The sequence below is a fragment of the Podarcis erhardii genome, assembly GCF_964252035.2.
Source record: "Podarcis erhardii genome assembly, chromosome: 11".
NCBI lineage: Eukaryota > Metazoa > Chordata > Lepidosauria > Squamata > Lacertidae > Podarcis > Podarcis erhardii.
The window spans coordinates 43,960,191-43,985,499 of NC_138501.1; the positions used below are offsets into that span (position 1 = coordinate 43,960,191).

General features: G+C 41.1%; 1 protein-coding gene across 4 annotated transcripts in view; it reads right to left on the reverse strand.

The window, feature by feature from the left end:
* Positions 1–25,309, reverse strand: part of WDR7 (WD repeat domain 7) — a 211,299-nt gene that overhangs the window by 115,285 nt on the left and 70,705 nt on the right. For all 4 annotated transcript variants that reach the window (XM_081881350.1, XM_081881351.1, XM_081881349.1 and 1 more), the window contains one exon: positions 23,657–23,770. In XM_081881350.1, the coding sequence (XP_081737476.1) occupies positions 23,657–23,770 (114 nt within the window). The remainder of the gene's footprint in view (positions 1–23,656; positions 23,771–25,309) is intronic.

Sequence of the window (25,309 nt, forward strand, 5' to 3'; positions counted from 1 at the left end):
GGATATTTCAGACCAAGTAAACTGATATGTTTCTCCCAAGGGAAATGCTGCAAATTTTAATTGGTTCCGAGACATGTCAATCAATGCACCAGTGTTGACTTCAAAAGCAGTGAACTCTAATGCACCAAGAAGGATGCAAGACACATTTATTAGCGTCAAGTCTAAAATGGTGACTACCAACATTTATTCATTTTTTTATAATTTAAAATGTAAACTTTTTCAAAAGCGAGTTTTTTTTAATTATTTTAACATATTTGATTCTCATAAGTGCCTTAGGAAGGGATGTCAACAAACAGGTTTTCTTTTTATTTTTTTCACTAATTCCCGTAAGACTCTTTAGTGTTTAAATTTCTTTGTAGATATCAGATTTATCTTAAATGAAAGTGTTGATGGAGAAACACATATGCAAGGGAATCCAGGGAGCTCTACTCTGTTCAGTAAATATGTTCAAACACACAAACAAAACAAAACAAAAAAACTGGGTTTCCCCCATTGAAAGTCATCAAACCTTTTTACATTGTGTGTGTGTGTGGGGGGGGGGTTATACTAGTCAACGTCCTTGTTGTCAAGAACGAACAGATGCCAAATAATTACTAAGATTGTGTTATTTATTATATATCTTATTCATGTCTCACCTTTTAGAGCAAAGCCTCCCATTGCTAAAATAAGTACCATCATAGGTATATTGTGAATTTTTGATTAGTTTATTAAAGGGGGGAAAGTGGACATTTATACTGTTTTTACTACCCAGCTTACACAATTTCTCTTGCATAACTTACATATTGCATTTGATTTTTATGTGCAATCTTTATTTAGGAAAGAAAATGTTTGTTTTTTTAAATAAAAAAAGCATGATGTGGATGAAGACTCTTTGTTATTGAAATGAAAGCCTTTTCCCACTCTCAGATTTTTTTCTTTCTTTCTTTAAAGATATTCACAACTGCTGAGGAAGGAACAAGCCAAACAGCCACACATTCATTTAGATTGTGGTCAAAAGGCCAGAACATTATTAAATCAAACTTTAACAAGATAACCCCTAATGGCCATTAGGTTATGCTGGTGGCTTAAAACTGTGCAGAGACACTCAGCCACTTTGCTTTCAATACCCTCTCCTCCCACTCCTTGGGTATACAGTGTCCTGATTAATCAAACACAGAGCAACAAATCTATAACAAGTCTATAGCCACTAACAAGTAGCAGACTGAGCAGGGGAAAGTCCTCTGTTAAGAGGCAGGCAGCATCGCCACCTTTCCTAAGTATTTTATCACAAGATGGCATTTGGCGGTGTTAGCCAAGACATATTAGAATCATAGAATCATAGAGTTGGAAGAGACCACAAGGGCCATCGAGTCCAACCCCCTGCCAAGCAGGAAACACCATCAGAGCACTCCTGACATATGGTTGTCAAGCCTCTGCTTAAAGACCTCCAAAGAAGGAGACTCCACCACACTCCTTGGCAGCAAATTCCACTGTCAAACAGCTCTTACTGTCAGGAAGTTCTTCCTAATGTTTAGGTGGAATCTTCTTTCTTGTAGTTTGGATCCATTGCTCCGTGTCCGCTTCTCTGGAGCAGCAGAAAACAACCTTTCTCCCTCCTCTGTGACATCCTTTTATATATTTGAACATGGCTATCATATCACCCCTTAACCTCCTCTTTTCCAGGCTAAACATGCCCAGCTCCCTTAGCCGTTCTTCATAAGGCATCGTTTCCAGGCCTTTGACCATTTTGGTTGCCCTCCTCTGGACACGTTCCAGTTTGTCAGTGTCCTTCTTGAACTGTGGTGCCCAGAACTGGACACAGTACTCCAGGTGAGGTCTGACCAGAGCAGAATACAGTGGCACTATTACTTCCCTTGATCTAGATGCTATACTCCTATTGATGCAGCCCAGAATTGCATTGGCTTTTTTAGCTGCTGCGTCACACTGTTGGCTCATGTCAAGTTTGTGGTCAACCAAGACTCCTAGATCCTTTTCACATGTACTGCTCTCAAGCCAGGTGTCACCCATCTTGTATTTGTGCCTCTCATTTTTTTTGCCCAAGTGCAATACTTTACATTTCTCCCTGTTAAAATTCATCTTGTTTGTTTTGGCCCAGTTCTCTAATCTGTCAAGGTCGTTTTGAAGTGTGATCCTGTCCTCTGGGGTGTTAGCCACCCCTCCCAATTTGGTGTCATCTGCAAATTTGATCAGGATGCCTTTGAGTCCATCATCCAAGTCGTTGATAAAGATGGTGAATAAGACCGGGCCCAAGACAGAACCCTGTGGCACCCCACTAGTCACTCTTCTCCAGGATGAAGAGGAACCATTGATGAGCACCCTTTGGGTTCGTCCAGAACTATTTTTTTCGTCCAGAGGAAAGAGGAGGTCTGGGAACTGCAAACCTTGAAGAATGAATATCATGCAGCAGGTGAAGATTAGGGCTATTATATTATATTGAGCTAGTATTTATCTGGCATTTCACACACACACACACACACACACACACACACACACAGTCTAATGAACGGTGCAACACTGCACTATTCCGGCATCACACCCTCACCAAATTTCTGAACCTCGTGGCTATGAGAAAAACAGGCAATCGTTTCCTTGGTACATCCACTGGGTTCTATTTCCCAGCCCAAGTCTATGTGTGGCAAAGTTTGGAAGCTGATTTGAAGATGGGTATGCTACCTACCAGGGACGCAGGTGGCACTGTGGGTTAAACTACAGAGCCTAGGACTTGCTGATTGGAAGGTTGGTGGTTCAAATCCCCGGGATGGGGTGAGCTCCCGTTGCTCAGTCCCTGCTCCTGCCAACCTAGCAGTTCGAAAGCACGTCAAAATACAAGTAGATCAATAGGTACTGCTCCGGCGGGAAGGTAAACGGCGCTTCCGTGCGCTGCTCTGGTTCGCCAGAAGCAGCTTAGTCATGCGGGCCACATGACCTGGAAGCTGTACGCCGGCTCCCTTGGCCAATAAAGCGAGATGAGCGCCGCAACCCCAGAGTCGGTCACGACTGGACCTAATGGTCAGGGGTCCCTTTACCTTTACTATGCTACCTACCGGCCCATCATGACATGGGTGTAAATCTTTAGAAAGAAAATAAGGAAGTAAAAGCGACTGGATGCAAAAAGGTTCAGGAGCTCTTCCAAACTGCAGCAGCTGTCCATTGTGCAACAGAGCTCTGTTTTTTTCTTCCAGCAGACAAAAATTCAAAGTTTTGTCCTTGATTTCTCAGGTCTTTTATACAGGCTGGGTGCCCAGATACCTTGGGGATCTCTCTCTCAAATTCCATGACCTTCCACACCAGATGCACTCCTCCAGCACAATGGAATTATCAGTCACAGTGGTGGGGCCTGTTAAGGGCGGCAGCAGTTTCAACAGCAGCTGGCTCACAGCTTTAAATGTTCCCCCCACAATAGATTAAAAAAAGACAGCAGGGGGGAAAGAAAACATTGACCGTAGTTCTTTCTGCTTTCTGGTCTGTAGCACCAGGTTTTGGCAGGGCAACTTTTCCAATCAAATAACGAAATCAACAACTTTGGGCAAGTGGAAAAGGGTTTACTACACCTTGGGCTCTTCTGCTTTGCTACTCAAATGCCAACCAGCTATGTTAGATTAAACATAAGCCAAAATATGCAAGTTATGCAAAACTTCAGAATTAAGAGTGGCACTGACTTCTAATAGACATCTATGGAGCTACAGTGTGTATTGGGGAAAAGGGAGTGGGGTATGTTAATCCATATGAAGCTGTAACAGTTGAAATTAAGAGGCCTCGTTTCAAAATAAAGGGTGTCATGAAGACTAAATGCAACAAAAGCAATGGAAAGAAAAGTGAACTGCACTGGGCTTGTTGTGACATTCATAGTGTCATATTTTGATGTAAATCAGTAGTAACTAAATAATAATAATACTAATAATTTTATTATTTGCAGCCCACCCATCTGACTAGGTCGCTCCAATCACGCTGAGTTGTTGTTTATCCAACAAAGATAAAAGCCAAATGAAACATCAAATGTTAAAAACTTCCCAATAAAGGGCTGCCTTCAGATGTATTCTAAAAGTTGTGTAGTTATTTATCTCCTTGACATCTGATGGGAGAGTGTTCCATGGGGTGGGTGCCACTATCAAGAAGGCCCTCTGCCTTGTTTCCTATAACTTCATATTTTGCAGTGAGGGAACTGCCAAAAGGTCCTCAGAGCTAGACCTCAGTGTCCTGAATGAACGATGGGGGTAGAGATGCTCCTTCAGGTATATTGGGCTGAGGCTGTTTAGGGCTTTAAAGGTCAGCACCAACACTTTGAATTGTGCTCAGAAATATACTGGAAGCCAGTGTAGATCTTTAGGACCGGTGATATGTTGGCTGCCCCAGTCACTAGTCGAGCCACTGCATTCTGGATAAGTTGAAGCCTCGTGAAGAGTGCATTGCAGTAGTACAAGCGGGAAATAACCAGAGCATGTACCACTCTGGCAAGACAGTGCACAACCAGAAAGGCCAGAACATAATTACATTATCTTTGGAAATAATTTTCTTCTAAAAAGCATTAGCATTTTAAATTTGGTCAAATAAGCAATAAATAATGGTATTTACACAAAGGGTAGGATCAAAGAGTAATGGTTAGGAATCTCCAAAGACTGGGCAGCCCAAGTGGGATTTTTGACTCCTCTCCTCCTCCTGAGCAGCAGAACCCCATTACAAACTGCCTTGGAAACGTTCAGTTTCAGTAATAATTTGCCATGGGGCTGTTGGTTGATAAATGCAAGTCCAAACCCCCCTTGTATGTAGAAATATTTGTGTGCCTCTTTGGGACTTGACCAGCAGTGGGCCTTGTGTGGAAATCTATATGAAATCTATCAGCCTGAAAACTGATACGTGCAGGTCACAGCACAACATGGTGTTCCTGAGCTGCTCAGTTCAGCTGGTACTCTGTACAGTGGTACCTCGGGTTAGGTACTTAATTTATTCTGGAGGTCCGTACTTAACCTGAAACTGTTCTTAACCTGAAGCACCACTTTAGCTAATGGGGCCTCCTGCTGCTGTCACGCCACGCTGCCGGAGCCCGATTTCTGTTCTTATCCTGAAGCAAAGTTCTTAACCTGAAGCACTATTTCTGGCTTAGTGGAGTGTGTAACCTGAAGTGTATGTAACCTGATGCGTATGTAACCGGAGGTACCACTGTACATGCCGAGTTACCTGCCCTTCAAGTCCAAATATGGTACGGACTTGAGCCACCTATGCACTAATTGGCCTTCTCTGCTTTTCAGTTGCCCCATCAGTCCATGTGTTCTTCTTCTTGCAGGGGTTCAGCAAATTATTATTATTTTTTGTTTGATTTATCCCTTCCATCCAACTTCAGCCTTGATCTAATCACCTTTTGGGTGTATCCAGATGGGTCTTTTAGAGTGCATACAGGATTATTTGTGTTCTTGATGCTCCGACATTCAAGATGATTTACGCCCCCTCAAAATGGTCAGCAATATGCCAAAATAAGAATGTAGCCACTCCTATATACTTCCTGTTGTTGCTCATACCAGCATTCATGTGGGGTTGTGTTGTGTTTTGTTTTTTTGCGGAAACAAAGGAATCAGAAAAATCATGAAGTGATTTGACAAAACCATCAGCAATTTTCAAGTAGTCTGTGGGGAGGAAGGTTTGGAAACCAGAGCTCAAGCAACATCATATGAATATTTGCAGTGTTTAATGTGAAACTCTGGACGCGAAAACAGAACGGACGAAAACAGACAATAACCAGAAGTAGCCATCGCTATGGTCCACAGAAGCACGACCCCCAGGATTATATCTGCAATGGAAACAAGTTGGGGGAAACACCTCAGCCCAAACTTTCACTCATCCCAAACATGGATTTCAAAAATAATTCTGAAAACACAGTTTGTCACTGAGAAAGGCAAATAATTTTTTAAGCAGCATTAGAAAACCATTTTCCACAACAGACTGTCAACACTAAAAATAAGCTTTGTCAGAGTCATATAACCAAACCAAACTAAATTCAATCTACAATAAAACTTCCTTTTCTTGTGGGAGAGGGAAGTGGGGAGATTACAGATATTACTCCTTTCCCCCAGAATGAAACCAACTTGCCGTACCCTGATAGTTCAACTTTATAAGAAGTTGAAAATAAAGACCCCCTGAATGTGACTTGTAAACTGTTCCGAAATGTGGCAGCCAATTACTGACTGGGGTTTCATTTAGAACTTGCATAACCATCATTTAAAAATTGCTGCATTCATTGCCAGATAGTTTGTGGGTCAAGTTCAAGCTGCTCACATTTGTGTTTATAGCCCGATATGGCTTGGGTCTGAAATATCTGAAACGCCGTACATAAAGTTGTAAATGTTTATTTAAATCCTGCCAACATGTCCATGCTTTTTTTGTTGTTGTTGTTTCTGCTAGTATGTTGTAAAGGGTTCCATTCTTTTCCAAAGTCACTATTGTCTTTTTCACGCAATTTGTCCGTTAATTTGGTCAATTCTGCATAGTTCATCAGTTTTTCTTGCCATTGTTCTTTAGATGGTATTTCTCCAGTCTTCCAGTTTTGTGCTATTAAGATTCTTGCTGCCACGTTACCAAGATGTTAACCCCTACATCAGGGGCAGGCTTTGGTACTTTTTCATAATACGGTACCCTCAAATGGATTGTCTCAATTCTGCACCACCTTGGCTCAGTGCTCTGTGTGGAAAAACTGCCTGTATTGCCCTAAAGCCAGGAAGAATCTGATTCCCTGAAACAGTATTCGTGTTTATTAAAATGGTTTTACGTTTTCTATAATACCCTAAATTAATACCCTCTAAGGCTTTTCACTCACAGAGAAGTGTGAGCCTCGTAAGGAGCTGAAGAACTGCTTTTCTATGACTTCTCAAAGGGACAGATGTCCAAAGCTCTTCAAGATGTTCATCCTGCTTATCATATAACTGAATTCTTGTTTCACATTCATACTGTTATTAGTTTCAAATGGCCTATTTTGATGGCCTATTAGTCCAATTATTAAAAAGTAAGTAACAGAATTTTGTGTAATAACCAGGAACTCCTGCTTTCCATAAAAAAAAATAGTTGTATTTATGTGAACACCCCCAATCATTTGGCTGCAGAAACATTCCCTTTGGTAGCATGTTGTAAACTTTGCTGATTAAGCTGAATAGAAATAAGCTTTCATCATTAACTTTACGTTCTATACAGAACTAACCTTCATTATAGAAGTAAATTTCAGTACCTTAGCTTTGCATTCTAGCCTATACTGTATTGAAATGGAAAGGAGATAACACAACGTGTTGAAAACAGTGTTGGTTTTCTTATTTAGCATCTGAAAAGAGGCAACATTTGCTACGGGTAAGAAAAAAACTAACTACATCAAGTATTTGACATAATAGCCAGGGCAGGATATGGTGGATGGTTTTTCAAGGAGTGATTAAATACAAATTAAAAGCCTCTTTGATCTGTCTAGGACAGGCTTCTGCAAGAGCACATACCAAAATCTATGTTGACAGGATCTGTGGAAGGTTCTCAGGTTTGGTCTAACCTACTTAAATGAAACCCAGCAGGAACTTTGTCCAGAGGCTGACTCCTTTGGCACCATTATTGTCCTGAACAGTGGGGCTGTTGGGCTTGTTTGCTGGGGATGACAGATGGTTTCATTTGTTGCAAACTTCTATTCCTCACCAATTTTTAGGTAGTGGTCTTATGAGAGGGAAGTAATGCATGGTTGCACCTGCCATTTTTCACTTAAACAAAACCCAACTTCAACAGAGGGAGGGAGGGCAGGGCAAACTGTTAGGTCTGGGCGCAAATCACTAACTATACAATTTTTATGCAATGTCTAAAAATGCTAGGTGCTATACAAAAAGGGGGGGGGGAGAGACATGCCCTTTCCCTTGGACTTGGAATCAAAATCTTCTTCACTGCAAGCACCAATAAAATGGGTATTTACACAAGAAGATGAGGTTTTGCACAAATCAGTTACTACATTGTGAATGATGTGTTTGGGTACCCAATGATCTCCAAACATTAAAAAGGTAACTGGCAGTAAAAAAAATTTTTAAAGACCCTCAACAGAATATTGCATCTTACTTCCCTGTAATATTTTACTGCTTTTCCAGCTGAATTATGCAGATTCTTACGAGTCAAGACATTTCTGTGAAATATGTTAAAGAGGTGGTTTTTATTCACTGAGCGCAAATTATTTTAAATATTATGATGCAAATTCAGTTAGACTACTGAAGGTGCGTAAAGAACAGAGGAACTCCAGCATGCCAGCTATTATTTACAGGCAGATCCCATGATTCTGTTAAGCAGGCAGCTTCCAACACAGCCATGTCAGAAAAAGGTAGTCATGATCCTAGCTGCGACTCCCATCAGCAAGCAGAATGCAAAATGATATCATGAGGAACAAGAACTGATGTAGCGATGCTGACAGCTACCCCCACAGCTACCCTGTCAGCACTGTCACTACACATAAAATCAAAGAACTGCAGAGTTGGAAGGGACCCCAAGGGTCATTTAGTCCAACCCCCTACAATGCACGAATCTCAGCCAAGACGCTTCCCTAAAAATACCCTCACATTACTTGGAAGGCAACCAAGCAACACAGAACTGGGAAGCCAGGATGACATCACAGGAAATAAGAGCACGTGCCCTCCTACACACGGTGCACAAGCGTTATCTGCCAGGAGAAGCTAACAGGGCCTCTGCCTTTAAAAACCCCGTTCAGTGGTTGGAAGGTTCCCATGTAAAATCTTTATCGTCACAGGTTCTCAAGGAGACAGCAAGTTCTACTGCAGAAAGGACCCATGAACCCACAGAGATAATGTCTGTAAAAACTGCAGGCAACATGTTTGTATCAGTGTTTGTGGGTGCAGACAAGCATTTTGCAAGAAAATGCAAGCCATGCACCCCAATTTGGTAGTGGGAAAACACATCAGAATGGGAAACAGGAAGTGAGGATTTGAACCTCTTTGAACCTCACCCCAGGAAGATGCAACTGGGGCTCAACAAGGCAAAGTCTATCTTTTGGGAGTCCTAAGAATAAAAACACTTTTACATGGGAAAAAGGATGGGTAGCTGGAACCTGCAAGTCTCCCATCTCAGAAAGCAACAACCAAACCACCCATCCAGATGAGAAGCAGACAAAGGGCTTGTGATGGAGCCTTTGTAGATTTTCGGGTACCTAAGACTTTTATTCTGCAACACTCAGCCCTCACAGGGGTTCCGAAGCAGAAATAAGATATATTAAGCTTAATGCAAATATTTACCCAGTGAACATCACAGAAAGAAAAAGCTTTTTGTTAGTTGGCTAAAGTTTGGCAGGTAGAAGGCCAAACCTATCTTCTAGGACAGCCTTTCTCAACCTGTGGGTTCCCAGATGTTGTTGAACTACAACTCCCATCACCCCTAGCTAGCAAGGCCAGAGCTCAGGGGTGATGGGAGTTGTAGTCCAACAACATCTGGGGACCCACAGGTTGAGAACCGCTGTTCTAGGAAAAGAGACTTCCCAAGGCAGTTCCCAGTCTTGCCAGGGAGTGATGGAGAATCCCATGGTAAGTGGTACTGAATACAACACCAAGAGGTCAAAGAGATTCAACAGCACCACACATTGCATGTCTCACCTCTGCAAAGGTCAGCCAGAAGGATAGTCAATTCAGCTTCTGTCCCATAACCAGACTGAAAAACTTCTGGATCGGGGTGGGGAATCTCTCACTCATAGGCTCAGCAATTTGGTCCACAAAGCCCTTTTCCCCAAGCCATGTCAATTCACTGCACAACTCAATTCATAGAAGAATGGGGCGGGGGGGGGGCAGACAGCATGGAAAACGTTGGAATGCAACCATTTTGCTACAGCCACTTTGTCTGGCTGGATTCCAATGAGAACGGTGAGTGAACAAAGGTGACAACTGCAGGCTAAACTGTAAGCAACCCTAGAGTATATATGGTTGGCCACAGAAGTAACCACCTTATCCACATCCTCAGGCTAAAGCAATTGAAATCATTGGAGTGGATAAGAGCAGGCAAAAACTCCATATATATTGCCACCACCACTAAAGGGGAGTCCAAGAACAAATGTGAGCGATTTTATCTACAAAGCACTTCACAAACATGTCACAGTCCATTGTAGCCGTGTCTGGACTAAATCACCACCTAGGAAAACTCTCTGGGACAGCATTGAGTGGATGCAATAGTGGTAGTGAAGTAAGAATGATTTCTTGCCATCACCATCAGTGACTAGCTTTTAAAATGAGCTCTAATTCATGTTTGGGTAGATTGATCAGGAGTTTCTCTGTACTTGCGATCTCTCAGTTGTTGTTTCTTCTGCCCAGTTTCCTGAAGCATCATGTTATACAGGCAGCTCCCTACTTATGCAGAAGTTAGTTTTTTGGCACCCTGCGTGCATAAGTGGAAAATTGCGTAAGCCCCCTCTTAACGTCCCCTCTGCCGCTCTTTCTCCAATCCAGATCAAAAGTACTGTACCCAAAATATCCACAACTGGAACTGAAGCTCTGGGGCTGGTTGGAGGGTGCTTGGGAAAGCGGTGTGACTGCTCTACCCCACGCATCAGCTGTTAGGCGGGGAGGCTGAGCAGCTGAGAATGTCCAAACCTACATCTTCAGCCAGTTCGAGCTGGTTGTATTGCTGGAAGAAAAGGTGCAGCAAATAGAAGGTCATCTATCCACACTTCAAGGTATCAGCCAAGATGAGGAATTTCTTGCTAGAGCAAAATGGGCTGTCCCAGATGCAGGGAAGGGGGTGCCCCTAGGAAGGAGGAGGATCACCCACTGCAGGAGATGAATCCATGGTGGAACATGACACCCAAAAGCAGGACTGTCTGGAGCCATGCTGTGTGTGCTTTCTTCCAAGTGCAAGGATTCATGATGTGCCAATTCTTATAAAGCCCACTGACCACAACCCCTTCCTTCTGATTCAGATGGGTATAAATGATACTGCCAGGCCCAGCTTATCCAGAGGACTATGAGATTCTGGGCAGGAAGCTGAAGGGCTTTGGGGATATAGGTGGTTTTTCCATCATTGCTTCCTGTTGAAGTTCATGGCCTAGGAAGAGAGAGGAAGTTACTGGAAATAAACCACTGGCTGTGAGGGTGGTGTCGTCAGGAAAGGCTGGGCTTCTTGAACCATGGTCTTTGCTTCTGGTGAAGAAGGATTTCTGGCTGCACCCAAGGGGACTAAAGGAGCTTGGGGGTGTAAATTTATTTTATGCACCGTTTATCTAGTCTACTTGCTTCAACAAGCACACCCGGAAAATATATACTGTGTATTTACCATTCTAAATTATTTGTACTGTGGGTCAGACATCATAGCCTTGAACAGAAACATGAAGAAATGGAGAAAATATAACTTGTTAGATGCCTTCTTCAACAACAAGACTCTTGCTCCTGGTCCTAATTGCTTCGAGTCTGTTCTTATTCAGGTTCTGAATTAATCCAATTAAGAGACATAGCAAGCCCACATTAAAACATCAAATCAACATTTTAAAGAGTTAAACACCTCCCCTGAAATCAATGCAGCACTGTAACCTAGCCGACTAAAACAATCCCCATCAGCTCCATCAAAAAGCACGTCTCAGATTCTGCTTTTGGTATTAATGCCAACTCAAGAAACAAGATGTACAAAGTGCAAGCAATGTTCCTATCAACACTGCCAAGAAGTCCTGTGCTTTGAAAATTTTATATAGAAGAGATACAGCAATGTGTGCTCAGCACATTTGGAAATCAGCCTAAAATGGTCTTGGCATGGCAAACAGCTTTAAAAACTGTTTTTATATCTTCAGCGAGGATTTTTGATACCAGAGCTTCCAATATCAACTCTACCACCTTTGCACTAAGGTTGGAAAATAATCTCTATAGGTCTGCATTTATAAACAAACTTATCCAATGGACTACACAAACTGGAATGTAATTATTCTTGGGATTGTATGCTTCTTTGAATTTTGTGACAGTTGTTTGTGAAAAATAATAATAATACACGGAATGCATACACAGAGATGATATGTATTTAAGTACATATAGTATGATAAAATGCATATTAAAATATATATTTTATGATAAGGCATGTATTAAGTACAAGCTAAGTATGTCTTTTCATATGATTTTTAAAATTACAAATTCAGATTACTGCTGAATCAGGATGGAATAGATGTATGAATGAAGTATGTCAAAACTGACACAGACAAGAAATAGACAGATTCATGCATCCCTACTTTGTACCAAAGTGACTCAAGTTCTATAGCTAGAATAAAATACAAGAGAGTTTATATCCAATATTTTGTGTGTGTGTGTCAGAGATATAAATTGATTTAAAAGAGAATGTGAGGGATTATACTTAAGGGGATTGGGAATAAATGGGTTTCAAGGGCCAGGAAACAGTCATTTCATTTTTTTATACATATTATTAAATCATCTTTATGACTGAAAGGCAATCAAGACAAAGTACAACTTAAACAAAGCCATAAAGCTACAACTGCAACAACGATGACAAATAGAGGCCACGAGGAAAAGTCTAGCAGATTTCTGGGGGCCCAGTACCACTAGATCTGATCAGCAGCATGCACTTCTCAGATAGTGCTAATATAAAATGGCACATGGGCTCACTCATTTGAATGAGCATGCCACATTGGTTATTTCAACATAGCCAATGGTGGAGTTTGAGCTGCCATAGCATTGTTCCATACAAAGAAAAGGAACTATACATTTGCATGCACGCAATGTAGCATTATGCAGTCCGCCATTTTTTTGGGATGGGTAGCAATTTCCTCCAAGCAACCAGAAAGCCAGACCTACTGGCAATGTTTCACAGTTATATCAGCATGACTGCCCTGGCACATACTGAACATCAAAACTGTGGCAAATAAAGCACCACAGACTCTTGTGCTGTTCTGATTACCACATACTGAATCAGAATGCACGCAGACACAAACAAAATGGGCAAGCTAGTTTACGTGGCGAGTTGGGTGTTCAGCCAATGTTATGCTATGCTAGTTCTAGGATTGTGGAATATGTTATCACAATGATCTCACAAAAAGACCCCTTTTCAGCACCCAATATTGGGGCAGATGACCAGGGACAAGAAACCCTCTGTGGATGCTTACTCTGACCCCCCCCCCTTTGAGTTTGTTTTGCTTTTTAGTAAGTTTTTTTGGGGGGGTGGGCGTGCACAGATTCAAGTTCAAATTGCAACTTGAAGCTCTTTGACACCAAAGTGAGATAAGGAAGAGATGGCTAGCGCCACAAAATCACCGAGGGCAGTGTTCTCTAGAATGCTAAAGATAAAAAAATAAAATTGTATAACTGTGTACTACATTCTGCACTTGTTTATCCCTGCCACCATTTCCCTCCCCTTTTTCGATTTCCTTATGTCTTAATTTAAACTCCTTGAAGTACCAACCTGTTGGACATAGAATTGGATGCTTTGTACGCTGAAGAAAATAGATCAAAAATGCTTATAACAAAAAAATTAAGGAGACGGCAGGGCAGAACTTTCCTGTAGAATCCCTCATTCCTGGATCAAGCTTTGCTCACATACAAGGAACAAGACTAAGTGACAGGGCCCCTTGTTGCATAAATATAGAGACAAGAAATAATATTGCCATTGTTTTGTTTTTTGCCATTTAGTTGCCAACTACAGCTACCAACACCTTCTTAAAGACAGCTGTCTGGTTCATATAACAGCACTGTACAGTTGGCCTTCAGGATACACCTCTATATTTAACAGCAAAGAATTATTCCTAGGTGCCTGTATATGCATTCAGAAAAAGCTAGTGCACTTTGCCTATTTTTTTTTATTTTTTATTTAAAAAAGACAGAGCTGGCCAGCAGTCTGATTTTTAAAAATCCCTTTCCCCCCATTTTTATCAGAGTTTGCACATGGGTAGTCATAATTCACAGGTGTGATGTAAAACCCCTGAAATATGAGACATTGCTGTCATTACTCTTGTGAATTACAACTTTTTTCATATGGACTTGTGATCAATTATAAGGGCAATCCATGTAATATATAGAATATATATAATAGTGTGCCACAGTCTAATGTAATTTATTTCCATCTGCGAGGTAGTATCATCCAGCACACCAGAGGCCAAACCTGAAAGTTCATTCTGAAGGTTATTTCTCCACAAAGGTCTGCCTTGTACCACAGTAATGCCTTCCCCTTCCTGTACACATGTCAGAGGCAGGTGCTTTAGTTTTAATAACCAACTTTAGGGCTGCCATATTTCAAAAAGTAAAAACCAGGACACCCCGAATGTTTGTTTGTTTACAAACCCCCCAAAACCACAATTTTTTGATTGACTTGCCTAAGATCCAGGACAAAGCACCAGCTTTCAGAAATTTTTCCCCAGATGTCAATTCCACCTTTGAAATCCCAGTAACACCCAGGAAAATCCAGACATACTCCAGTCCTAACCAACTTCATTACAGTGCTTGACTTAAGAAAATGAGACCCCCAAGTGGTTAAGAGAAAAGCTGCAGGCACACGCAGGCAAGGACACCACAATTGAATCGATTTATTTCAGTCACTGACCAGAGTGCAAGGACCATCTGAAAAGACATTCTGTGGTGACAATTTAAAGACCACCACGACAACATCTGTAGCCCCACTGTAAACTAAATCTGGGTAAATTATTTTCAGAATTATTTTAGGAAACCAGGAGGACTTCACACTTTGTATTTTCCTTGGAAAAAATAAAAATAAAGCTGAATTTATGTTAACTTTAACAGATGTTTATGGTCCATGTTGTGGGTTAGCACAAACTGTGGTAGGCATACTAATAGGTATGTGAAATTAACTTTGTTTACACGTCCAGCTTTGCGTTATTTAATACAATTTTTTTAAGCTTTCTAAGTAACTTTGTCATCTTTGAAAAGAGGAATTCTCTGTCTTCTTGCACTTCTTTTAGTTGAACAAAACTAAATGCACACACACAGTTCCAAAGTCATGGATCACTTACAAGTTTTCTGAATAAACCATGATTTTTAAAAAGTGAGATTTAGCCAGCCATGCTCCTTTAAGGAATGGTGAAATGTGTATAAATTATTAAAGACAATATCACTCGGCTTTCCATCTTTGCAACTCCCTTTATTCAGCAATGCAAGCTGTCAGATGCAACGGTAATGCTGATGAAAGAAAAAGCCGGTGGTTTCTGACAGCAGCAGTGAACTCTGACCCTCGAGGACCATAAAGCAGCCAACTTGGGCCCATTTTACATGAATGGAGCAGAGTGATTTACGTAGACTAGTTTAAGTTTCAAGAGACAGATAACATCTTATGAAAAGCCACAGAAATTATGGGAAGAGCCTTCTAAGCAGAATTTTAAAAATGGCAATGCTTTACAGTGCGGGAGATTTTCAAGGATGTGTAACTGGATGTTAATGTGTGCACATAAATTTACTGCCTTGTTGTAGGGCTTGGAACTTGGCTCCCCTTTTCCAGAATGAGAAGGGCTTTGGGAAGCTGAAGGATTTGTTTAACCCACTAACAGGCACTGGCGCAATATGCAGATACTATTCAACCCATCCAACCCTTTGGGGGCAGTGCTACAAATTATATATGTAGGGCAGATTGCTGAAAATGCAAATCCCCAAGTCAACATGGTGCATACCCCCATGCAACGTATTACTCAAGACAAACGTCACAAAACTTACCATTTTCAATGCCTACCTTTGTAGGCATCCCTATGTTTCCTTTGTAAAGGTAAAGGTAAAGGGACCCCTGACCATTAGGTCCAGTCATGGCCGACTCTGGGGTTGCGGCGCTCATCTCGCTTTATTGGCTGAGGGAGCCGGCGTTTGTCCACAGACAGCTTCCGGGTCATGTGGCCAGCATGACTACGCCACTTCTGGTGAACCAGAGCAGCGCACGGAAATGCCATTTACCTTCACGCCGGAGCGGTACCTATTTATCTACTTGCACGTGCTTTCGAACTTCTAGGTTGACAGGAGCAGGAACCGAGCAACGGGAACTCACCCCGTCGTGGGGATTTGAACCGCCGTCCTAGGCTCTGCGGTTTAACCCACAGCGCCACCCGCGTCCCCTATGTTTCCTTTGTAGGGATGAGCTAATCCCTCCCTCTTTTTCCCCCAGGCTCTGTAGTGCCTCTGTTTAGGCCAGAGAATCAATCCATACGCATAAAAAGATGCATGGTGTCTGCTTACCACACACCTTTATGCAAGGAACCCATACGGCAAGGTGTATATGTGAAGGTTTCGCCTGCAGATCCAGTGGTTTTTACACAACAGGGCGGGCAAGCAAGCAAGCAAACAGAGAGATGGTTGCATAGGTATAGTAAGAATCACTGGCCCCATGATTCCCAACAGAACTGTGTTTCAAGCAGGCATTATGCCACCGATTGTGTATGGAAATTGATCTAAGAAGAGAATAAGGAAAAAGTTGCCATTGTTTCCCCATCCCCAGATGTAGGGTCTCCATTTTTGTTACTGAGCTTAACAGTACTAGTCAGATCAGACAATACTGAGCTAGATGCATAAGTAGGCTGACTTGTTATAGAACTACCTATGATCCTAAACAGCCACGCAATTAAAAGACGCCTGCTTCTTGGGAGAAAAGCAATGACAAAGCTGGACCATAGAGAAGGCTGATCGCTGAAGAATTGATGCTTTTGAATTATGGTGCTGGAGGAGACTCTTGAGAGTCCCATGGACTGCAAGAAGATCAAACCTCTCCATTCTTAAGAAAATCAGCCCCGAGTGCTCACTGGAAGGACAGATCCTGAAGCTGAGGCTCCAATACTTTGGCCACCTCATGAGAAGAGAAGACTCCCTGGAAAAGACCCTGATGTTGGGAAAGATGGAGGGCACAAGGAGAAGGGGACGACAGAGGACGAGATGGTTGGACAATGTTCTCGAAGCTACCAGCATGAGTTTGACCAAACTGCGGGAGGCAGTGGGAGACAGAAGTGCCTGGCGTGCTCTGGTCCATGGGGTCACGAAGAGCCGGACACGACTAAATGACTAAACAACAACAACAACATGATCCCAAAAACAAAGCACTGAAGAAAGGATTGTGTTTAAATAAATGTTTTCACAAGTGAAGGGAAGAGAAGTAAGAAATCTGTCTTTGCTTGCAGGGTTGTCATAATAGGCACTGGTGCCAACTGTATAGGCTTTCAATGACATCTCTTACTTAAAAACATGCAAAGGTTCTACTGAAGTGAAAATAAACCTGGGCTCTTAAAACAAAGGCTCACATTATGAAAAGCACTTTACAAAACAGCACGATGCAGATTTGTGAAAGGCAAAGCAAGAGCTTTCTGGCCCATGCTGAACAAAATAATAATTTAATTGTAAAGAAAATAGTCAGAGGCAGCAATAGCAGCTGAGGGCAGTAGAATTTAATGAACCCTCAGAGAAAGTCAAGAAGATAATGAAGGAGAACATTTGGTTCAGTTGGAAGGTTGCAGCATGCTGACTGTGAAAAAGATTGGAGAGTTACTGAAAAAAGAGAGTTGCTGAAAAAGAGTCCCTAATGCCACCTCACCAATATTAACTGGTAGCAGAGTGGGTTATGCCACTGAAGGAACAGGGAATAAGATAGGCTTGGGGGCCTTTTGTTATTTATTGCAGGTTTCAGCCATGAGTATAAAATGGAAGTTATTCTGTTTCATTCACAATATTAACAGGGACAGTAATTTTAGAGAGTGTCTGTTTAATACTAAACCAAACACGTCTTCAACTAGGTCAGAATTACTGTGCAACCGTAATAGGGCTCCATAAATGGGTAAACACAGCAAATAGTTCTGCTGCACACTATTCAGAATCTGCAGGTCTGGAGTCGTGATCCTAAAACCATAATTATGATAGGAAAATCTTGCTGTCACAAACACCCTTAAAAACTACTCTTCTAAGTTTCTTTAGCAGCCTAAATTGAGATTCCTGCATTTCAGGGGGTTTGACTAGATGACCCTCCAAGGCTAAAATTCTAAGAAATGAGGACCCCAAGTCTGATGGGTCTTACATCACAAAATCACAACCCCATGTTCATTTATTTCTGAGTAGGTGTCACTGACCTCGGTGGAATTTAACTTTTTGAGAGGGAATCTCCTGGGTTATTTGCAACTTCTACAAGTGCTATGCAGATGAGAACCAGAAGTGAAATGTTTTGATTTTAACGCACATTAAGCTTCTGTACACTGCTTGTCCCTGTACACTGTTGGATGTATAAAAGTTCTAGAAAATATCCCTGCAGCAGACATAGGAAGAATAAACTGGTTTTTAAGCCAAGCATGTAGCAATGGCATGTATTTTCATAGTGGTTTCTATTTTTGCATTCTAGACTCAGTTCACCTTTCAATAAGGTGCAAAATTACCTCAACTCTGCCAGTCAGAAGGAATATACAGATGCTTTATTAGCAGGGAACCTCAGAAACCAGCAACAAACCCAAATCAATACTCAGTCTCACACTAAATCCTCCTTCAAACTATATCCCTGAACACTGGAAAAGGATACTTTTCAGCACTAGATGCATTTTTAAAAAAAGGATTCATTTGTATGGCATTTACATTCCTGAATTTATAGTGACAATGCACTTTTCCATATCTACGAAATATATTTGTAATAAGAGGTACTGGAGTGAAAGGAGCGAAGCAACGTGTTTCTTGCTTATTGAGGTGAATGACTTAACATGGAAAAATCGACTACAATGAGGAACTATTTCAAGACGTGTTCATGTATTTCTCACTATCCCTCCATGTGTTCTGCTTGGTGCTAACAGGTCAGAATACAGAGCGCCATAAACCAGATCTCCAAATTAAATTTCTGCTCACTGACAGAACCCACAAACTCTTTGAAGACTGCTTTGAAGTCTATTTCATATCACTGACGAGAATTATTCTAAATCAGCTGAACTTCAGTAAGTGGCAAAATTTATTTCACCGCACATCCAGAATAAGTCTACTGCTCTTTCTTCTGTTTGCATGTAGGAAACTGATGAAGCTTGGGTAAATCAATGGAAGGAATTATGCCATCTTATTCACAAAAAATAAGGTGTCTCAATATTTTAAAAAATTGTGTTTCTGCCACCTATCTATTACACAGCATCAAAAAAGGAGATGCTGGAGCATTCTTGCTGAGATTTCAGGTGAACATGTATCATTTGGGGGGATTTTATGGAAAATTGGGAGTATTTTTCCATGGATGTAACCATTAGTATACTGCCATACGTAATGGAGTACAGTAGTACCTTGGGTTAAGAACTTAATTCGTTCTGGAGGTCCATTCTTAACCCGAAACTGTTCTTCACCTGAGGTACCACTTTAGCTAACGGGGCCTCCCACTGCTGCCACTCCTCCGTCGCACAATTTCTGTTCTCATCCTGAAGCAAAGTTCTTAACCCGAGGTACTATTTCTGGGTTATTGGAGTCTGTATCTTGAAGCATCTGTAACCTGAGGTACCACTGTACATGTAAAAGGCAATGCATGCCATTCTACTTCTCCTTAGAATTTAACAGTGAAAATATTTAGATTGGGTTGATTGCATAGCCAGTGACAAAACCACATTTAACCCAACAGGAAGGAAAGCAATAGATTAGGTGCTTGGACAAACAGGGAGAACAGATGCCACCCAGGAAATGACTGGTGTAGCACAGAGGAGGGAGACGCACAATTACATGCTCCTTTTGCCATTCTGCACGAATGCGAAACGTGAAAGTCATGGGTCAGGGAGGGAAGAGTGCATTGTGCTCTGCGTTAAGGCTCTGGAATATTCTGCTGTTTTGTTCCTAGTATGACCATATTGCTTTGTACTTGGAGGTATGTAGTTCTATCTGTCAACAAGAAGTCGTGATATAGTATCATATTCTCTGCTTTTGACAATGTCAGTGACATTTGACCTTTACTCCTATTATGTGGTCAGCTGTGCTGACCATGAGGAGGCGAAGACTATCGTCACAGACACTGACTGCAGTATTAACCCATGCAGCTCTATCCACTTAGCAGGGTTAATATTTACCATTAGAAATATAAAGGGTGTGCAGCACTTTCCTATTTAAATTTTCAAGCATTAAAACACATTTTAAAGAAGAGACCAGGAGTGCATCAAAATATGTATTTGTTTCTTCCTTAAAAATAAAAGGATGCATGGCTATGTTTTCCTCAAAGTGTCTTGAAAGATCTTTTTTTTTTAAGCCAACTATTCTTGGGCTGGAATAATCCGCATATTATTTTGCATTTCCCCAAATGTGTAACTTCCCAGTTGAATTCATTCAATGCAAAACAATTCCCTTTTGTTTTTAGCTTAACTAATATCCGAATCAGAAGCTGAGAATAAGCAAACTGTGTAATTCATTTTAAGCAGAAATAATGCAACAATTCTTCTTCTTTTTCACTGTCCTCCAAGGAATATTTGAATTGGGAGTAATGTGGAAACCTGTATCTGAAAGAGGCTTCAGCATTTTTAAATGCCCCCAATTGCCAAAAAGAAAAGAAAAAGAAAATATTAATCTCCCAAAGGATTGGTACGAAACCTTGGGTGTTGTTGTTGTTGTTGTTCTCTTTTAAAAATGATAAATAAAAAGTTTAGGTGAGTTGCTGAAAGCAATTCCTGGGGACAATGGCATGTGTGCGTGCACACACACTCACACACACACACATATATTATGAAGCAAATCAATAGGTATTAGCATTTAAAATACAGATACAGAAAGAAGCTGTATCATATTTTAAGATGTCAGGGTGAGATTTAAGTTGTCACAGTAACAACTTAATATTTCCTTATTTGAGTTTCCCAGTTGTCATTCTGCAACTAAGGGCTATTCTTTTCATATCATTTTTATAGTTGTAAATTGATTTGACTATTTCCAGCTTCATCTGTGTCCGTCAAAGGCAATCTTTACTTTTTGAAGAAAAACAGAACGCTTCAGCTATCAAGGCAGTCACTGAGTTACAGAATTTCTAGGCCGAGCAATCACCTTCATGTTAAGCAAATAAATTTAAATAAATGTTGTTTATGTCTAAAACCCCTAGTGCCAAAGCCTCTTTAACATATTCCAGGAAATGCGAGCTGATTTAGGATTTAAATTAACAAAACATGCATTGCTTGAAAATACTGAAGGAGCCTTTCCATCATTTTCTTTCCTTTTATTATAGTTAGGCTCCTCCTACATATAGCCTAAAATAATGTGCCCACAATTGTCAGTTCCACTGATTTATATAGATTAAATGAACTGATGGCTCAGTTGGTAGAGCATGAGGCTCTTAATCTCCATGTTGGGCAAAAGATTCCTGTACTGCAGGGAGTTGGACTAGATGACCCTCGTTGTCTCTGCCAACTCTATGATTCTATCATACTGTCTATCCAACTATGTTCTCTAGACAGTTCCCAGCATGTTAAAACCCACACAACAACTCCAGTGATACAACACCTTTAAAACAGTATGAAAGAGCAGCTGATAGTTCTGAACAGTGGAGCAGAGTCCCTACAATGGTTTGATGATGCCTTGTACATCTCCTTCTGGCAACTCCTGTAGCCAAGCTGTGCCAAACATAGCGCTCTGCTTTCCCTTGGACCACATCAATGAGGCCATGAGCGATCTCTTGTTGTCTGGGCATCCCAGGACTGCCATATACAGTGGTACCTTGGTTCTCAAACCCCTTGGTACGCAAACAACTTGGAGCCCAAACACTGCAAACCTGGAAGTAAGTGTTCCGGTTTGCAAACTTTCTTCGGAAGCCGAACATCCTCCGTTTTGAGTGTTACACTTGCAATTTGAGTGCCATGCTTCCGTTTCGAGTGTTACGCTGAGGTCTCTCTGTTTTTGCTATTTCTTTTGCGTTTTTGTTTTTGCAGCTTTTTTGTTTTGTTTTTGTGACTGTGTGGAACCCAGCTCAGCTACTGGTTGATTGACTATGTGACTGCAGTACATGGTTTATTGCTTTCATTTTACGGATCAATGCTCTCATTAGATAGTAAAATTCATGTTCAACTGCTGTTTTAGGGGTTGTTTTTAAAAGTCTGGAACAGATTAATCCATTTTGCATTACTTTCTATGGGAAAGAACGCCTTGTTTTGGAACGCTTTGGTTTTGGAACAGGCTTCCGGAATGGATTAAGTTTGAGAACCAAGGTACCACTGTACGCTGTCCAGGTTTGCACTCTAGGGAGGTCACTCTTGTACCTCTAACACATCAGTGACTTCAACCCCGGAACTGCAATCCAATGTCTCTCGAGTCAGATGGACGCTGACAACCTAGCTTAATACAACATGGCTCACAATAGCAAAAGATAAAATATTAAAAACAATTCCACCCACCAAAGCATAAAATGAAAGCAAAAACTGCAACAAACAAACAAACAAATGTACAACTGTGAGTCTAATGAGCAGGAAACATTACTCAGAGTTTGCAAAATGCAAGAGATCTTCCAAAGCCCAAATTGATTTATTGCCCCATGCTGTTTCGTAGCATAAATGTTCAAGCTACTACCTAAATCTCAGCTCCCTTCTATTGCCACCAAAATAAAATTTACAGCTCTTGATGCGTTTTCACTCTTTGTATGCCTACCAGATTTTTTCATAATGTAATTTATATAGGCTTCCAGTCGATAGAAATAAATACAGTTTTCTTTTAAACTTGCGGAGAAATCTATATAGAGCTCAATCAAGTCGTAGAATCCAAGAGTAAGAGTGCACAATCTGGAAGTTTGCAACTTGTTAGCTGCTTTGCCAGTATGCTAAGAAAGTCTTTTAGTTATTTAAATTGTTTGGGTACAAAGAACTCTTCCGTCATAGTTTACATCATCTCTGTTAACAAGAATAAATCAATTCAAGAAAGAAGTATGGTTTATTTAACATATTTTTCTATGTAGCTGTTGCTGTAGAGTAATTTCATGCCAAAGTTCATTCACATTAGACTCTTCCTACCCTTTGTTAATATTTAGATTGTAAGCGGCTCAGGGCAGGGGCTTCTCTTTCTGGTTTCTTCTGCTTTGTCAGCCATTGCATATGTAGATGGCAATGTGCTAATTAATTCATTTTGCAGTAAGCAGCTCCAAGGAAGGATTATCTTTGAACCCTACCACTTAGAGGAATATACATTTCCAACATTAGATCCATGAAGATATTCTTAAATCAGGGGTTATCTTTGGCAAGCTAGATGTTGCTGGACTCCCAACCCCCTTCAACTCTGACTTATGAGCCTTGCTAGATGGGACTGATGGCAACTGGACTCCAACAACATCTGGAGGGCCACAGGACAGCTACCCCTGTTTTAAATCTTTACAACTGCCTAAAAGCCATATGCAACTACTTGAGACCATGGTCAGCACAAGACACATGGAAATAGAAGACTATCCATCGTCCATCACCTTCTGAATTACATAATGAATGCAAACTAAATACAAGCCAAACTGGAAGAATTAAGCCCTTGCCAAGAGAGCTTAGCTCCATTTTTTTATTATTAATTTTCAAGATTATATATGCATGCCACCTCTGAAGTTCATTGGTGAGGGCTAAGCATGCAATAAAATGACTGACTATTTGAAGTAATATGGTTTCTAAGCAAAATATATCCCATGTTTTATTCCTGAAATGTCTTCAAAATGAGATTTGGGATACAATTTCACTAAAGCATAGTCAAAACTTCAAGCAACTTGCAGCACAAAACATGAAGAGATCTGGCTCAGAATTATTAAACATACAAATGTTTACCTGCTGAGATGTCCTCATCAACAAGGTCATGCTCCTCTTCTGGAATTTTAGTTTCAGATACCATTTGTTCAGGAGCAGGAGTAGCGGTCTGAATTGCTTCCGTGGTCACTCCAGCTGAAATGTCAAAACACCACCATTCAATTCACAGAACAAAAGAAAATATGTTGATCTTTACATTATATTTACATCACGTTTAAGTGGAGGGGAAAATACAGATCTCAGATCTTATAGGAATCAGATTGTCAGGCTTTCCTTCTCCCAGAAGACTTGCCAACCCTGAACCGGGTTCATGAGATTCCCTGAAGATAAGTGTTGTGATAAAAGGCCAGTTCTTGGGAGCTGACCCTTCCCAAGATGTTCTGAGTTTGGACCTCGTGAAGATCTGATCAGGGTACATACTCAAAGGAAACAACCTCACATAGTGCATTGTAGAGCTGGAAAAGGTCAGAAAGGAGCAACGAAAATGAGCAAGGGGCTGGAGCAAGTCTCCTATGAGGAAAAGTCACAACTGTTTGGGACTTTTAAGTTTATAAGGTTTGTATAAAAGTTACACACGGTGTGGAGGCATTGGATAGAGAGAACTTCTTCTCCCTCTCTCATAATTCCTGAACCTGGGACTGTCCATTGAGGGTGAATGTTGGTAGATTCAGGCCAGTGTAAAGAAAATAGTTCTTCATGAAGCACATAATGAAACTACAAGATTACAGTGGTACCTCAAGTTACAAACACCCCAGGTTACAAATGCTTCAGGTTACAAACTCCGCTAACCTGGAAGAGTTACCTCGAGTTGTGAATTTTGCTGCAGGATGAGAACGGAAATCGTGTGCCAGTGGCGCAGCAGCAGCCAGAAGCCCCATTAGTGAAAGCACACCAGTTGCAGGTTAAGAACGGATCTCCGGAACAAATTAAGTTCATAACTAGAGGTACCACTGTACCAGATGCAGTAATGGCCAGCAACGTGAAAAGCTTTAAAAGAAACTAAGTTCATTGAGGCAGAGACCTCCCATGTTTTGCTTATATTACCCTGCTGTTATGAAGACTGAATGATGATCCCAAGTCTTCCTTAATTATTTTTTTACTTTACAGCATACCTTGCTTAGGAGCCCAGAGAGGCTAGCAGCAATTTAGTGGCAGGTATGGGGTTTGTTCCCTTTCGAAAATGTTTCCTTTAAAAGAGAGACTGTACAATGTTATGATTCAGTGGCAGGTTTTGCTGCTATATCAACATAAATAAAAATGAGATGTGCTGCAACACCATGTAACAGAAAGCTCAAACCTGTCACCAGAAGTCGAGTCAAAAAAGAAACAACGGGAAGCTGGTCTTATAGTAGGACCATAAAGAAGGTTGGTCGCTGAAGAATTGATGCTTTTGAATTATGATGCTGGAGGAGACTCTTGAGAATCCCATGGACTGCAAAAAGATCAAACCTATCCATTCTGAAGGAAATCAGCCCTGAGTGCTCACTGGAAGGACAGATCCTGAAGCTGAGGCTCCAATACTTTGGCCACCTCATGAGAAGAGAAGACTCCCTGGAAAAGACCCTGATGCTGGGAAAGATTAAGGGCACAAGGAGAAGAGGACAACAGAGGACGAGATAGTTGGACAGTGTTCTCAAAGCTACTAACTTGAGTTTGACCAAACTGTGGGAGGCA